The sequence below is a fragment of the Panthera leo genome (assembly GCF_018350215.1).
Source record: "Panthera leo isolate Ple1 chromosome E1 unlocalized genomic scaffold, P.leo_Ple1_pat1.1 chrE1_random_Un_scaffold_65, whole genome shotgun sequence".
Lineage (NCBI taxonomy): Eukaryota > Metazoa > Chordata > Mammalia > Carnivora > Felidae > Panthera > Panthera leo.
Genome location: NW_024962229.1, coordinates 86,950 through 102,505, shown reverse-complemented (window position 1 = coordinate 102,505; position 15,556 = coordinate 86,950). Strand labels below are relative to the sequence as shown.

Genomic DNA, 15,556 nt, shown 5'->3' with positions numbered 1-15,556 from the left:
TTATATTCAGTGAATTAGTTGATGAGGCCTCAATGGTCCGCCTCTTTCAGATTGCTTGAGGCCCAAGCCTTGAGGCCGGCTGAGGAAAGGGCAGTTTTAGGGCTTGAGGCTCTGTCCTAGAAGGGCAGGCCCCCGGAATTGCCAGAGGGGATTGGATGCCAGGGTCTCAAAGCCAGCGAGCCTGAACTTGGCCTGCAGGGCTGCGTAGGGTAGCCTTGAAGAAACCCAGCCTCTAGGATCAGGCACGGTTTTCAGGACCGACTCTATAGTATTTCCCCTTCTCCCCGTGCCCTGGTGGCCAGAGCATGGAGCTGGTCTCCAGCGAAGGGTCCTGAGGATTCCCAAGTGGGTAGGAGCTGGGAAAGTGGTGGAGGGAGAGACAGTCCTGATGGGCTGTGGCCAGGGGCTAGTGTTCCTCCTGTCAGTCTGTATGTGCGCTGACCAGAGCTGGTTTCGTGGGGGCCGTCCTCCACACACCTATCTGCCTTTGCATGTCCTTACTTAGGAAGGTCGGCGCTGGGTCCTGTTCACCCTCTGCCGGCCGGATCCAGAGGCCCAGGGCTTAGAATCAGAGCATCTTTCATCATTTAGGGCCACCCTGCCGTTCTCCATGCCTCACTGTTCGCCTGTAAACCTTTCCTGCCAGACTCAACCCTGATGCTCCCTTGCATCCCGCCACCTGTGCCCCCAGCTGGAGAGCCCTCCTCCCAAGACTTCCCTGCCCCCCCTCCCCAGCCACCCCCTTAGCCCTAGCTCACACCCGCCTCTTCCAGAAGGGTGGATGTCATCCTGGCCGAAGGTGGTAGAGTCCCGCCACTGATCATCCCTGGGATCTTGGGAAGTTCCCTGACCTGGGTCAACTTTGATGTATCTGGATAATAAAAGAGCACGCTTGGGGCGCCTGTGGGGCGCAGTCGGTTTAAGCGTCCGATATCAGCCAGGTCACGATCTCGCGGTCCGTTAGTTCGAGCCCCGCGTCAGGACTCTTGGCTGATGGCACGGAGCCTGGCACCCTGTACCGATTCTGTGTCTCCCTCTCTCTCTGCCTCCTCCCCCGATCATGCTCTGTCTCTCTCTGTCCCAAAAATAATAAAATTTAAAAAAAAAATGTTGGAAAAAAAAAAGAGCGCGCCTAGGGTGGTTACAAGGAATGAATGAAGCAATGTGTGTAAACAGTACAAAATCCATTCATCATGCCTCCATTTGATAACTTCTTTGGGCCATAGGTTTTTTGAGAACAGAGACAGCGATGACCTATTTTTTGGTGTCCCTCCATGCTCGGCAGCGTGGTCACTAGAGATCTGTTTAGATGGGAATGTGCCTGCCCAATCCTGGTCCGTCCAAGTGGCTGGGGCGGTCCAGGCGAGCCAACACAGCCACCCCCCCGAGGCTCAGGTTGAGGCCCCCCCCCCCCACCTAAGCCACCCCCGGGGGGGTGGGGGGGAAACCAGTGCCCTGAGGGATTTACCTGTGTACTGACTTCAGGTAGTTGAGCGGACTCATTCAGACAGTGGCCTTTGCCTATATGGCTTGGGCGCCACATCCAACCGGGGTAATAGATACCATTTATCCTTAGTAACCGTCAGGCACTGTGCTGGGCGTTTTCGCCAACATTCATAACCTCCGTTTGAGACGTCTGCCGTGTGCCCCACCTAGCATGCCTAAGTGGTTAGTGGCAAATCGAGATTCGAACCCGTGTTGTTTCCCTTTAGGCGCGTGTCCCTGTGCTGCTCCAGCTGGACCCTCGTGCCTGGAGGGGAAGCAGCTATGTAGCAAGAGGCCTCCCTTTCCCTTTGGAAACTTCCTTCAGTTGTGCTTGTCCCTGCCGAGCTGGCAGACATCGGGCTGGCACAGGAGTCAGAGGCTCCGAATGTGAATTGTGAGCCCCTGCTTCCTGGTCCACGTGGGCTCTTGGCACCTCCAGCGCGCAGCATCCCCCTCGCACCCTTAGTTCTGTATCCAAATCGGCCCCTCATTCCCTGCTTTTTTGTGCCAGCGTTTGGTGTGGCATACAGAGGCCTCTCCATGCCCTGATTAGGGTGGACCCACCCACGGCACATAGGATTCCCCACCTCCTGAGATTCGAGCCCTCACATTTCTTCTCTTCCCTTGTTTCCTTCCTTAAAATCCACTCTTGGCTTTTACTTTTGAATTCAGAGGCCTTTGCATTGCAGTTTGAGGAAGATGGGCTGACCCGCTGCCTGCTGGGGGGAGGGGAGAATTGGCTGGGGGTGGTGGAGCTGGAACCTGCTCATCTGGCCGCGCCGTCTGTCTCTGCAGGTGTCATGTGATTCTCCGAGGGAGCTGCAGTGTGAGCGGAAATGCTCTCGGTGGTGGAGAATGGACTGGACCCCCGGGCTGCCATCCCGTAGGCAGTCGGAGAAGGCTCAAGGGTGGGGAAGGGGGCACGGGACAGCCATGTCATTGGTCTTCCTCACTTTGAAATGAATGAGTACTGTCTGGAAAGCGAGGCCTCGGGCTGAGAAAGAGTTATAGCAGAAGCAGGCTCTGAGGAGACCCTGCCCTTTCTAGAACATCTTATTGGTGATAGAATGGGAATTGATAAAAAACAACGGATTTTAATAGGGGCTGCCTGAAGACCAAGGATTTCTCAAAGGAAGTCATACATATGGGGCGCCTGGGTGGCTCACACGGTTAAGCGTCATGATCGTAAGCGGCTCATGGTCTTGCAGTTTGTGAGGTCAAGCCCTGCATTGGGCTCTCTGCTGTCAGAGCAGAGCCTGCTTTGGATCCTCGGTCCGCTCTGTCTCTGCCCCCTCCCCCACAGGCACATACATGTATGCACATTCTCTCTCTCTCTCTCTCTCTCTCAAAAATAAGTAAACATTAAAAGAAGGGGCAGCTGGGTGGCTCAGTCGGTTGAGCATCCGACTTCGGCTCAGGTCATGATCTCACGGCTCATGGGCTGGAGGCCCGCATCGGGCTCTGTGCTGCCAGCTCAGTGCCTGGAGGCTGCTTCATATTCTGGGTCTCCCTCTCTCTCTCTGCCCTCTCCCTCCCATGCTGTCTCTCTCTGTCTCTCAAAAATAAATAAACATTAAAAAAAAGAAAAAAGAAAAGAGGGCATTAGGGTGGCCTGGGTGCCTCAGACGGTTGAGCGTCCATTTGGCTCAGGTCATGATCTCACGATTTGGGAGTTTGCTGCTGTCACTCCCTAGCCCACTTTGAATCCTCTGTCCTCCTCTCTCTTTGCCTCTCTCTCTCTCTCTCTCTCTCTCTCTCTCTCTCTCCAGTCAAATAAGCAAACAATAAAAGAAGTATATGACCCATAAGTCATATGAAAAGATGTCTAACATCAAAAGACTGCATACTGTATGACTTCATTTACACAAAATGTCCAGAATTGGCAAATCCATAAAGACAGAAAGTAGATTAGTAGTTGCTAGGGGTTGAGGGAGAGGGGACTAGAGAGGAGTGACTGCTCATGGGCACAGTGTTCCTTTTTGAGACAATGAAAATGTCCTAAAATTAGGTAGTGGCTGTAGTTTCACTATTCTGTGAACATACCAAAAATCACTGAACTGTATAGTTTAAATGAGTGAATTTTAGGCAATGTAAATTGTGTCTCATTAAAGCTGTTATAAAGAAAAAAAAAACAAAACAGGGGCTCCTGGGTGGCTCAGTTGATGGAGCGTCCGACTTCGGCTCAGGTCATGATCTCACGGTCCGTGAGTTCGAGCCCCGCGTCGGGCCCTGTGCTGACCGCTCAGAGCCTGGAGCCTGTTTCAGATTCTGTGTCTCCCTCTCTCTTTGCTCCTCCTGTGCCCATGCTCTGTCTCTGTCTCTCAATAAGAAATGTTAAAAAAACAATTTGATTCTAAAAAAACTTAAAAAATTTTTTTTAATGTTTATTTATTCTTGAGAGAGAGAGAGAGAGAGAGAGAGAGAGACAGAGACAGAGCATGAGGGAGGGAGGGGCAGAGAGAGAGAGAGAGAGGGAGACAGTTTAATAGCCTGCTTCCAATTCTGTGTCTCCCTCTCTTTCTGCCCCTCCCCTGTTCATGCTCTGTCTCTCAGCAATAAATAAATGTTAAAAAAAATTTTTTTAAAAATTTGATATATAGAAAAAAAGGTTAAAAATCCTGCCCCAGGGGACTATTGACCCATAGTTAAAAACTTCTGTCTTACAAGGCATAACCCTCAAGCTGAATTAGAAATCATCAAATCTTGGGGCACCTGGGTGGCTCAGTTGGTTAAGTGTCTGACTTCGGCTCAAGTCATCATTTCACAGTTTGTGGGGTCGAGCCCCACATCAGGCTCTGTGCTGACAGCTCGGAGCCTAGAGCCTGCTTTGGACTCTGTGTCTCCCTCTCTCTCTGCCCCTTCCCTGCTCACTCTCTCTCTCTCTCTCTCTCTCTCTCTCTCTCTCTCAAAAATAAATAAACATTTAAAAATTTTTTAAGAATCATCAAATCTTACCAGATTCATCTTCTAGTATATAAACTACCAAATACACGCTTTTCAAAAAATATTTTTTTAATTTCAGTTTATTTTTTTTAATAGGTAATATATATTTGCATGGCTCAGAATTCCAAAGGTATATAATACACAATTCAAAGTTTTTCTCCTACCCCTGTCCCTCAGCCTACCCACTCTCTCCACTCTCTCTTGTTCCTTGTGCCAAATTACTTTCATTTTTCTTACAAGTTTGGGAAATAAGATCTCCAAGTTAGATACTATCATGAGAAAATATAAACTATATATAGTATTTAAGAAATTCATAAAATTCATAAGAAAACAACTACCTTGTTCTACCATTTGTCCCTTACCAGTAAGGTTATCAGACTAAGGGGCAGGGGGGAATCTACTTTAGGGGGATCATAATCCCTACATTTAGATTACTATGACTGTTATGTCTTTTATTATTAATTCAGAAGTCATTTATGACTTATCTACCCAAGTTGAACTGATGATATGACACACAATCTGTCATGAAAAATGCCAGTCAGTTACTTTGAGTATAATATTGTTTCCAAAATTACTTGTGTCTACACTGACTTTTTCTACAAATCAATTTAAAAAAAAGATAACAAAAAAATTGGCAAAGGACAGAAAATTCAGACAAGAAACACAAATGCCCAGGAAACATACAGAGATATTTAAATGTATACGTAATCAGAAAAATTCAAATTCAGAAGGGACCCATTTTATTCACCCACCAGATCAGCCAAGAAATGGAGAATATCCAAGAGTGGGAGGGTAGGAGGAAATGAATGCTGTCATGGTGTATGGATTGGTGTGTAAATTGGCACACCTTTTTTGAGGGCAATTAAAATTGTATATATCGACATCGTCTTCATCCCAACAGTTCCATTTCCAGGGATCTATTCTACAGAAATACCCACCCACGTACACAAAGATGCATGTATGAGGTGGTCCATGCAGCAATGCATGTAATAAGAAAACTGGACACAGCCTAAACATCCATCAGGAGGGGAATTACTAAATCGTAATACACTCATACTATGGAATATTATGCAGCAGCTTGCATGGATGGGGTAACCCTCTATGTACTGGAAGAAAAAAAGTCTAAGACATACCACGAAGCAAAAGAATCGAGTTGTAGGATGTTACAATTTATGTAAAAAAAAGATAAGAAACTCACACAACAAACCTATTTTGCTGTAAATATGTATGTAGGCAAATGCATGGAAAAAGGTCTGGAAGGATATATACTAAATCCAGAGTAGTGGCTATCCCAGCAGTGGGGGGATTAGAACATAAGGCAGGTGTTCACTAGATCTGTTATTTCATCAAAAAAAATTTTTTTAATGTTTATTTATTTTTGAGACAGAGAGAGAGAGGGAATGAATGAGCAGGAGAGGGGCAGAGAGAGAGGGAGACAGAATCCGAAGCAGGCTCCAGGCTCTGAGCTGTCAACACAGAGCCCAACGTGGGGCTTGAACCCACGAACCGTTGAGATTATGACCTGAGCCGAAGTTGGACACTTAACCGAATAAGCCCCCCAGGCCCCCCTGTTATTTCATTTTTATATATTGAGACTATAATCACGTATTCCTTGTATAATGGAAAATAAGTTGAAATTGATTCTAATTTTAAAGGGAACCTGCCAAATTTAATTTTTAAAATAAACACAGATGGGGCGCCTGGGTGGCTCAGTCGGTTAAGCGGCCGACTTCAGCTCAGGTCATGATCTCGCGGTCCGTGAGTTCGAGCCCTGCGTCGGGCTCTGTGCTGACAGCTCAGAGCCTGGAGCCTGTTTCAGATTCTCTGTCTCCCTCTCTCTGACCCTCCCCCGTTCATGCTCTGTCTCTCTCTGTTTCAAAAATAAATAAACGTTAAAAAAAAAAATTAACACAGAATTGCAATCGGTAGAGGTCGAGTTGGGATATGGAAGGGGAAACACCTTTCCTCAGAGCTACTGACTTCAAAGTTCTGGACCAAGAAGGACCTTAGAATGCAGTTAGTTTTTTTTTTTTTTTTTTTTTTTTTTTGTATTCGTATTTGGAGAGAATATACTCACAGTTTCTCAGCCCAACGGTATCCCTTCCATACATTTTCATCAATGTGAGAAATAGAGTTTCCTTGGAAATTTCTGTGAAGAAACACAGTTCAGATCCTTGAATAGGTAGGAAAGGAATGAACAGAATAAATAAAAGAATCACTGGCAACCTTGTGGGGAATATTCCAATGCAGTAAATGCCAACTTTCTAATTTCCGCGGCTATCAGCATCCCAGGTGGTGCAATTAATAAAGAGATAGCGTGGGGCCACTGGCACAAACAAGCCAGCTCCTTAGAACCTGAACTTCCTATTTGTTCCATTCCTTGGGTAGATAACGCCTGTTAATTACTCTGGAGATAAGTATTTTTTTTCCCCAAATCACTTATGTGTCTAAAATGGTTCCTTCCACAAATCAATGAGAAAATAATAATTCAACGAAAAAAATGGTAAAAAATTTACCATTATCAGCAAACAAATGTAAAGAAGCCCTCTACTGAAACCTCTCTAGGTGTTAGAAGGATAAGGGAAGTTAGAAATTAGAATAACTAACATGGAAAGATTTCTTAGACATATTGTATAGGGAAAAGCAACAAATCACTGGGCAAGGAATTAAAAAGTATCCCCTCATTAGGAAATTAGGAAAAAATGCAAAGGAAAGAGATGGGAAGGAAGGACACACACCAAAAAGGTGGCAGGAGTTATCTTATGAGTGGTAGGGAGGGTGGGGTGGGATTTTCACGTTTTATCCTCTATACCTGTGACATTAAAAACAAAAAAAAGTATCCATGATAATTCATGTATCCATGAATTACACATGTTTAAGAGAAGCTATTAAATGCCTGAGGTTCAGTTTCAACCGCTAACTCTGCGTATGACTTTGAATCTTTACCTTTAGTTTTGTCCTCTTCCCTCAGCAACAGCTTACCTGGTCAGTTTATATACACATTTTTTTCAGGGGAGTCAGGAATAAATTCAAAACAGATACCCATCTGCCCATGTGCCTGGTGGACATTTCCAGTCAACCTGAAGCCTTCTGGTTGCTCTGTGTTCCCTGGTAAAAGATGCCTCAACTTCCATCATTCTCCTTATCTGGGACAGAAGTTTCAGAGTAATATCTGAGTTTTCTCTTTCCCGTGCACACCCCACCCGCGACTGTCATCAGTTAGTCTATCTTGTCACTTCCTCCTTTGCAGTGCTCTCAAGGCTTTTCTTTCTACTCTTTTCAGCCACTCTGAGTCGGCCCCTTGTTACTTTATTCCCAGGTTTTGTTAGAACATTCTATCTGGTCTCGCTGGATCAAGCTCTCCTCTCCAGATCGGCCTATATGGGGAACTGAAAATAATCCTGTTTCAGCGGTCTGTATATCTCATGCTTGAAAACTTTCAATGGCTCTCTCTAACTCAGAATCTAACGTTCAAACCTCTCTAGCTGATAGTCAAGGTTTCTCGTAATTGGATCTTTAACTGCTTAACCTAATTCTTAATTCCTGATCATTCCTGCAGCCGTGCCTTTGCCTAGACTTATACCCATTTTTTCTCTATTTAACACATCAGAGCCACTCTTTAAGTCTCAGCTAAAGTGTTAGCTTATCCATGCAGCTCTCCCTGACCTCCATACTCCGCTGATTACAGAGTCTGCTGAATTCCAACACCCATGGTACCTCTTTTAGTACTTAATTACATGCCACCTCCCTTTTTATGACCATTTCCTTTCTTCCCACCTGTCATTTCATGTTCTGAAGACGATTTCATCCTAGTGTGGCGCCCATAGTACTTACTCTTGGGTTGGGCCCAAACTGAGTACTGTATGTGGAAGGCCGGGCGTCAAAGATGAGGTCTGGGGAATCAAAATAATAACAGCTAACACTCATATTTCGCCAGGCACTGATCCAAGTGCTTCATATGTATTACCTCATCTAGATCTCACCATAATCCCATGAGATGGTAACTATCATAATTTCCATTTCACAGAAAAGGAAACTGAGTCACAAAGCTAATAGATGACAGACCTCGGCCCAAACGCAGGCAATCTAGTTCCAGAATCTCTACTCTTCACTACTCTGTTGTATCCTATTATAGAGGATGGAGCAAAAATGGGAGAGTAGAGGTTAAGGAATGAAATAATGGGGCTAAAAATTGGATAAGGAAAAAGAATAAGGACAATTACAAGTAAAAGATTGGAGAAGGGCGAACAGTAGTAAAAAGGAAAATGAAGATAAGGGATAGTTGACAAAGAAAAGCTAAAAACAGAAAGTCAGTCAACGTGGTTGGGGAGATGAGGAAGGCCCAGGACGACATTGAGGAAGAGACTGCCATGTCAAGCAGGAGGCAGAGAACAAACAAGTAAAGGCGATTCTTACAAGATGGTGAAGGTGCCGTTGTAGGTGTCGGGCTCCAGCACGGGCACTCTGCGGAGCCTCTGCTGTGGGCTGAGACCAACACACGACAGGGTCTCATCTTTGCAGGTACAGCGCTCACATATTTTGAGGTCTGTGGTGGCATTCTGTTCTGGTTGCCAAGTTAAAGTTGTGTATGCCTTTTCTGAGGTATAGTTTACAAAATGCACCACAGGATGTTCAGTTGTTGGAGGAAAACCTGTCTCAAATGACTCTGGTTGCCGACTTACAGGAATTTCTAGGTCCATAGGTGGAACCGTGACTTCAGTCAGGTTTCGATGTTGACTCTGAACCTGTTTTGGATGTGCAAGTGTCACCTCAAGGTCCTTTGGGGGAGGAGTTGTAGTCTTCTTCAGGGTTGTCGAATGTTCAGCCTCTGTAATAGGTTCTGGAGTTATAGTAAGCTCCACATGACGAAATGGGATGATGGGTGATGCTGGATGCTGACCTTGATCCTTACTTGGAGTTGGAACTGTCACTTCCTGCTGGAATGGATATTGAACTACAACCTCCTTAGGTGGCTCTGGAGGCTGAGTTGGGGTGTCTCGCATGGTTGGAGAAGGTTCAGTCTCCACACTGGATCCTGCAGTTACAGTAAGTTCCAGGTCCATAGGTGGAACTGTGACTTCAGTCAGGTTTGGATGCTGACTCTGAACCTGCTCTGGATGTGCAAGTGTCACCTCAAGGTCCTTTGGAGGAGGAGCTGTAGTCTCCTTCACGGGTGTAGAATGTTCAGCCTCTGTAGTAGGTTCTGGAGTTATGGTAAGCCCCAAGTCCACACGATGAGCTGTGACACTGGGCAATGTTGGTTGCTGACCTTGATCCTTACTTGGAGTAGGAACTGTCACTTCCTGTTGGGACGGATACTGAACAACCTCCTTAGGTGGCTCTGGAGGCTGGGTTGGGGTCTCTTGCATGGTTAGAGAAGGTTCAGTCTCTGTAGTGGGTTCTGGAGTTATGGTCAGTTCCAGGTCTAAAGGCTGAACTCTGACTTCAGTCAAATTTGGATGCTGAGCCTGGACCTGCTCTGGATGTGGAGGTGTCACCTCAGTGTCCTCTGGAGGAGCTAGAGTCTGCTGCATGATTGTAGACTGCTCAGCCTCCACAGTAGGTTCTGGAGTTACAGTAAGCTCCAGGTCAGCAGGCTGAACAGTAACATTGGGCAAGTTTGGATGCTGAGCTTGCTCTTGTCCTAGAGGTGGAACTGTCACCTCATTATGGACTGGAGGTTGTGCTACAACCTCCTCAGGTGGCTCTGGAGGCTGAACTGGGGCCTCCTGCTGGGCTGGAGGAGTTTCTGCCTCCTTAGAGGGCTCCGGAGGTTGAGTTGGAGACTGCTGCAGAATTGGAGATGGTTCTACCTTCTCAGGGGCCTCTGAAGGCTGAGCTTGTACCTCCTGTTGTGTTAGAGAAGGTTCTATCTCCTTAAGTGGCTCGAGAGGTAGAGATAGGGTTTCCTGCTGGACTGGAGATGGTTCCACCTTCTCAGGAGGGTCTGAAGGCTGAGGTGGGGCCTCCTGCTGTGTGGAAGGTTCTACCTCCTTAGGGGGCTCAGGGGATACAACTGGGGCTCCCTGCTGAGTTGGAAAAGATTCTGCCTCATTACCGGGCTCTGAAGGCTGAGCTGGGGGCTCCTGAGGTGTGGGAGAAGGTTCCACCTCCTTAGGGGGCTCAGGGGATATAGCTGGGGACTCCTGGAGGACTGGAAACTGAGCTGGGGCCACCTGCTGGGTTGGGGACTCTGCCTCATTAGGGGGCTCTGAAGGCTGAGCTGGGGCCTCCTGCAGTGTGGGAGAAGGTTCTACCTCCTTAGGGGGCTCAGGAGATACAGCTGGGGCCTGCTGGGGGACAGGAGACTGAACCAGGGCCTCCTGCGGGGTTGGAGAAGATTCTGCCTCATTAGGGGGCTCTGAAGGCTGAGCTGGGACTTCCTGCTGAACTGGAGATGGTTCTACCTTCTCAGGAGGCTCTGAAGGCTGAGCTGGGGCCAGCTGGGGGACTCCAGACTGAGCTGGGGCCTCCTGTTGGCCTGAAGCAGGGTCCACAGCCTTAGGGGGGTCCGGAGTCTGAGCTAGGACCTCTTGTTGGCCTGGAGAAGACTCATCTTCAGGGGACTCTGGAGACTGGGAAAGATGCTTGGACTGAGCTGGAGCAAATTCGACTTTCTCAGGGGGAATAGGAGATTGAGCAGGGACATCCTGCTGCACTGGAAGATGTTTCACCTCCTTAGTTGCCTGGGGACTTAGGAAAATCCTCAGATCCACAGGTTTACCTGTGATATTAGGCAACACTGGATGCTGATCTTCACCTGGACCTGGAGGTGAGAATGTCACCTCATGCTGTACTGGAGACTGAGCTACAACATCTGTAGAGGACCCTGGAGGCTGAGCTGGATGCTCATACTGAACTGGAAAAGACTCGACCCCCTCATTGGGCTTTGGTTGCTGAGCTGGGACCTCTTGCTGGATTGGAGAAGGTTCTATACTTGCAACAGGCACTTGAGGCAGAGCTGAGCTCTCCTGCTGGCTTGGAGAAAGTTCGATTTCCTCAGGAAAATCTTCGGGTGGAGTTGAGACTTCATGCTGGACTGGAGAAGATTCCACATTTTCAGGGGGCGCTGGATGCTGATGTGGGACCTCCTGCCGGGTTGGAGAAAGTCCAATTTCCTCAGGAAGATCTTCAGGCATAGTGGAGACTCCCTGCGGGATTGGAGAAGGCTCAACATTTTCAGGGGCAGCTGGATGCTGATGTGGGACCTCCTGCTGGATTGGAGAAGGTTCCAACTGCTCAGGGGACACTGCAGACTGAGCTGAGGCCTCTTCTCGGAGTGGAGAAGCTTCAACCTCATTAGTGGATTCTGAGGTCATGGTAACTGAGGAATCCACAGGTTTAACAGTGACATTAGGCAACAGCAGGAGCTGAGCTTGATTCTGACCTTGAGGAAAAACTGTTACCACCTGATGCTCTGGAGAGTGAGCTGGGGCCTCCTGTTGGGTTGGAGAAGGTTCAACCTCACCAGAAGGCTCTGGATGTTGAGCTGTGGCTTCCTGTTGAGTGGCAGAAGGGTTAATTTCCTCAGAGGTCTGTGGATGCTGACTTGGGGCCTCCTGATAGGTTGCAGGTTTAACTTCCCCAAGGGGATTTGGATGCTGAGTTGTGGCCTTTGACTGGGCTGGAGAAGGCTCAGTCCCCTCAAGGGGCTCTGGATACTGAGTTGGGGTCTCTGGTTGGGTTGGAAAAGGCTCACCCTCCTCTGATGCCTGAGGATACTGAGCTGGAGCCTCCTGCTGGGTTGAAGAAGGTTCAACCTCCTCAGGGGTCTGTGGATGCTGAACTGGGGCCTCCTCCTGGGTTGTAGGTGGTTCACTCCCCTCGGAGGCCTGTGGGTGCTGACCCTGGCCCTCCTCCTGGAGAGGGGAAGGTTCACCCTCTTCCTGGGCCTCTGGAAGCTGAGTCGGGGCCTCCTCCTGGGTTGAGGATGATTCACCCTCCTCAGGGGCCTGTGATTGCTGAGCTAGGGCCTCCTGCTGGGTTGTAGAAGGTTCAACTTCTCCAGGATATTCTGGATACTGAACTGGGGTCTCCTGCTGTGTTGGAAGTTTCTCCTGTGTGGTAGATTCTGGAGATTGCGTTGGAGTCTCCTGTTGAACTGGCAAAGATTCAACCTCAGGGGACTGTGGAGGCAGAGTTGGGGCTTCATGCTGGGTTTCAAAAGGTTCCACATTAAGAGGCACTGAGGGCTGAGCTATAGTCTCGTGCCGAACTGCAGAAGGTCCCACCTCTGTAGTGGGTTCTGCAGTCATGGTAAGCTGCACATCTGGAGGTTTCACACTGACATCGGGCAGGTTTAAATGTTGATCATGGTAGTGACCTGGAGGTGAAACTGTCATCTTATGATGCCATAGAGGTTGAGCTGGGTGCTCCTGCTGGGTTGGAGAAGGTTCCACCTCCCTGGAAGGCAGCTCTGGAGGCTGAGCTGGTTGCTCTTGCAGGGTTGCAGAAGATTCTATCTCCCCTGGAGACTGAGCTGGAGTCTCCTGCTGGGTTGAAGATTCTGCCTCATTAAGGAGCTCTGCAAGCTGAGCTAAGGCCTCCTCCTGGGTTGGAGAAAGTTCAGCTTCTCCAAAACGGTCTGGAAGCTGAGCTGGGGGTTCCTGTTTGCTTAGAGAAGGCTTACCTTCCTCAGGAGGCACTGAAGGCTGAGCTGGGGTCTCCTGCTGCCTTAGAGAAGGATCAATCACCCCAGGAGGCTCGGAAGGCTGACCTGGGGTCTCCTGCTCACTTGAAGGCTCAACCTCCTCTGGAGGCTTACCCGAGGTCTCTTGCTGGGTTAGAGAAAGTTCTGCTTCCTCAGTGTGTTCAAGAGGCTGAGGTGGGGCCTCTTGCTGGGCTATAGAAGATTCAACACCTTTATCAGGCCCTGGAGTTGTGGTAAATTCCACATCTAAAGGCTTACCTATAACCCTGGGAAACATTAAATAATCTGGATACTGACCTAGAGGTAGAGATGTCACCTCATCACTTACTGCAAGTTGAGTTAAATACTCGATAGGGAACTCTGGAACTAGAGTTGGGGCCTCCTGCTGGACTGGGGTAGGTTCAACCTCCTCGAGGCGCTCTGCAGGCTGAGGAGGGGCCTCCTGCTGGACTGGGGTAGGTTCAACCTCCTCGAGGCGCTCTGCAGGCTGAGCAGGGGCCTCCTGCTGGACTGGGGTAGGTCCAGCCTCCTCAGGGTGCTCCGCAGGCTGAGTTAGAGTTATGGTAAGATCCAGAGGTTTAACAGTGACATTGGGGAAGCTTGGCTTCTGAGCTTCACTCTGACTTGGAGATAGCACATTTACTTCATGATGTGCTAACAGTTGAGATATGATGTCCTTAGATGGCTCTGGAGGCTGAGCAGGGGCCTCCTGGGGGGTTGGAGAAGGTTCCACTTCCTCGGGGGCCTCTGTAGGGTGAGCTGAGGCTTCCTGCTGGACTGAAGAAGGTTCGACCTCTTCAGGGGTACTTGAAGGCTCAGCTGGGGCCTCTTGTGGGTTTGCTGAATTTCCATCCTTAAGGGACTCTGGACGCTGAGATGGAGCCTCCTGCTCAAGTAGAGATGTTTCTGTCTCTTCAGAGGGCTCTGGATGCTGAGCCTGAGCCTCCCCTTGGGGCAAAAAAGATTCAGCTTCCTCAGGGGACTCTAGATGATTTGGGGTCTTCTGCAAGGGTGGAGGAATTTCAGCCTCCTCAGAGAAGTTTGGAAGTTGATCTGGTCCCCCTGGGAAACCCATAGGTAGGTTCTCCTCAGGATACAGGAGACCCATATTGGAATCTAAATAATCATCCTGCAGCTGTTGTTGTAGGTGCTCTTTATTTGCAAAATGGTTTGGAGTTCTAACAACTTTGGCAAGCCTTCGATGCTGAGCTAGATCTTTCTTCAGGTTTAGGGGTGAAACAATAAACTTTGTTGGCTTTGAACTCTGACTATCCAGAGATGGAACAAGTATTTCAAATGACTGGTGATCTTCGGCCTGATCTAAACCTACAGTTTTAGGAGGTTCCGGAAGATGGCGGCGTAGGAGGACGCGGGACTCACAGCGCGTCCTGCCGATCACTTAGATTCCACCTACACCTGCCTAAAGAACCCAGAAAACCGCCAGAGGATTAGCAGAAGGGAGTCTCCAGAGTCAAGCGCAGACTCGAGGCCCACGGAAGAGGGTAGGAAGGGCGGCGAGGCGGTGCGCGCTCCACGGACTGGCGGGAGGGAGCCGGGGCGGAGGGGCGGCTCGCCGGCCAAGCAGAGCCCCCGAGTCTGGCTGGCAAAAGCCGAGGCGCCGGACGGACTGTGTTCCGAAAGCAAGCGCGACTTAGCGTCTGGGAGGTCATAAGTTAACAGCTCTGCTCGGAAAGCGGGAAGGCTGGAGGACAAAGGGAGGGAGAGCTGCTGAGCCCCCGGACGGCAGAGCTCAGCTTGGCGGGGAACAAAGGCGCCAGCGCCATCTCCCCCGCCCATCCCCCAGCCAAAATCCCAAAGGGAACCAGTTCCTGCCAGGGAACTTGCTCGCTCCGCGCAAACACCCAACTCTGTGCTTCTGCGGAGCCAAACCTCCGGCAGCGGATCTGACTCCCTCCCGCTGCCACAGGGCTCCTCCTGAAGTGGATCACCTAAGGAGAAGCGAGCTAAGCCTGCCCCTCCAGCCCCCGTGCACCTTGCCTACCCACCCCAGCTAATACGCCAGATCCCCAGCAACACAAGCCTGGCAGTGTGCAAGTAGCCCAGACGGGACACGCCACCCCACAGTGAATCCCGCCCCTAGGAGAGGGGAAGAGAAGGCACACACCAGTCTGACTGTGACCCCAGCGGTGGGCTGGGGGCAGACATCGGGTCGGACTGCGGCCCCGCCCACTAACTCCAGTTATACACCACAGCACAGGGGAAGTGCCCTGCAGGTCCTCACCACGCCAGGGACTCTCCAAAATGACCAAACGGAAGAATTCCCCTCAGAAGAATCTCCAGGAAATAACAACAGCTAATGAACTGATCAAAAAGGATTTAAATAATATAACAGAAAGTGAATTTAGAATAATAGTCATAAAATTAATCGCTGGGCTTGAAAACAGTATACAGGACAGCAGAGAATCTCTTGCCACAAAGATCGAGGGACTAAGGAACAGTCACGAGGAGCTGAAAAAC

At 49.2% G+C, this 15,556-nt stretch overlaps 1 protein-coding gene across 2 annotated transcripts; it reads right to left on the bottom strand.

Moving 5' to 3' along the window:
- Window positions 1–6,431: 6,431 nt before the first annotated feature.
- Window positions 6,432–14,447, bottom strand: LOC122212793 (titin-like). 2 transcript variants are annotated; one of them, XM_042926757.1, is made up of 3 exons: window positions 13,518–14,447; window positions 8,845–13,457; window positions 6,432–6,577 (listed from the first exon to the last, which is right to left on the bottom strand). In XM_042926757.1, exons 1-3 carry the CDS (start codon window positions 14,184–14,186, stop codon window positions 6,502–6,504), a joined length of 5,358 nt encoding a protein of 1,785 aa, XP_042782691.1. In that variant the 5' UTR covers window positions 14,187–14,447; the 3' UTR covers window positions 6,432–6,501. The 2 variants fall into 2 exon arrangements, with proteins under 2 accessions (XP_042782691.1, XP_042782690.1); XM_042926756.1 differs by having other exon boundaries at window positions 8,845–14,447.
- Window positions 14,448–15,556: the final 1,109 nt, after the last annotated feature.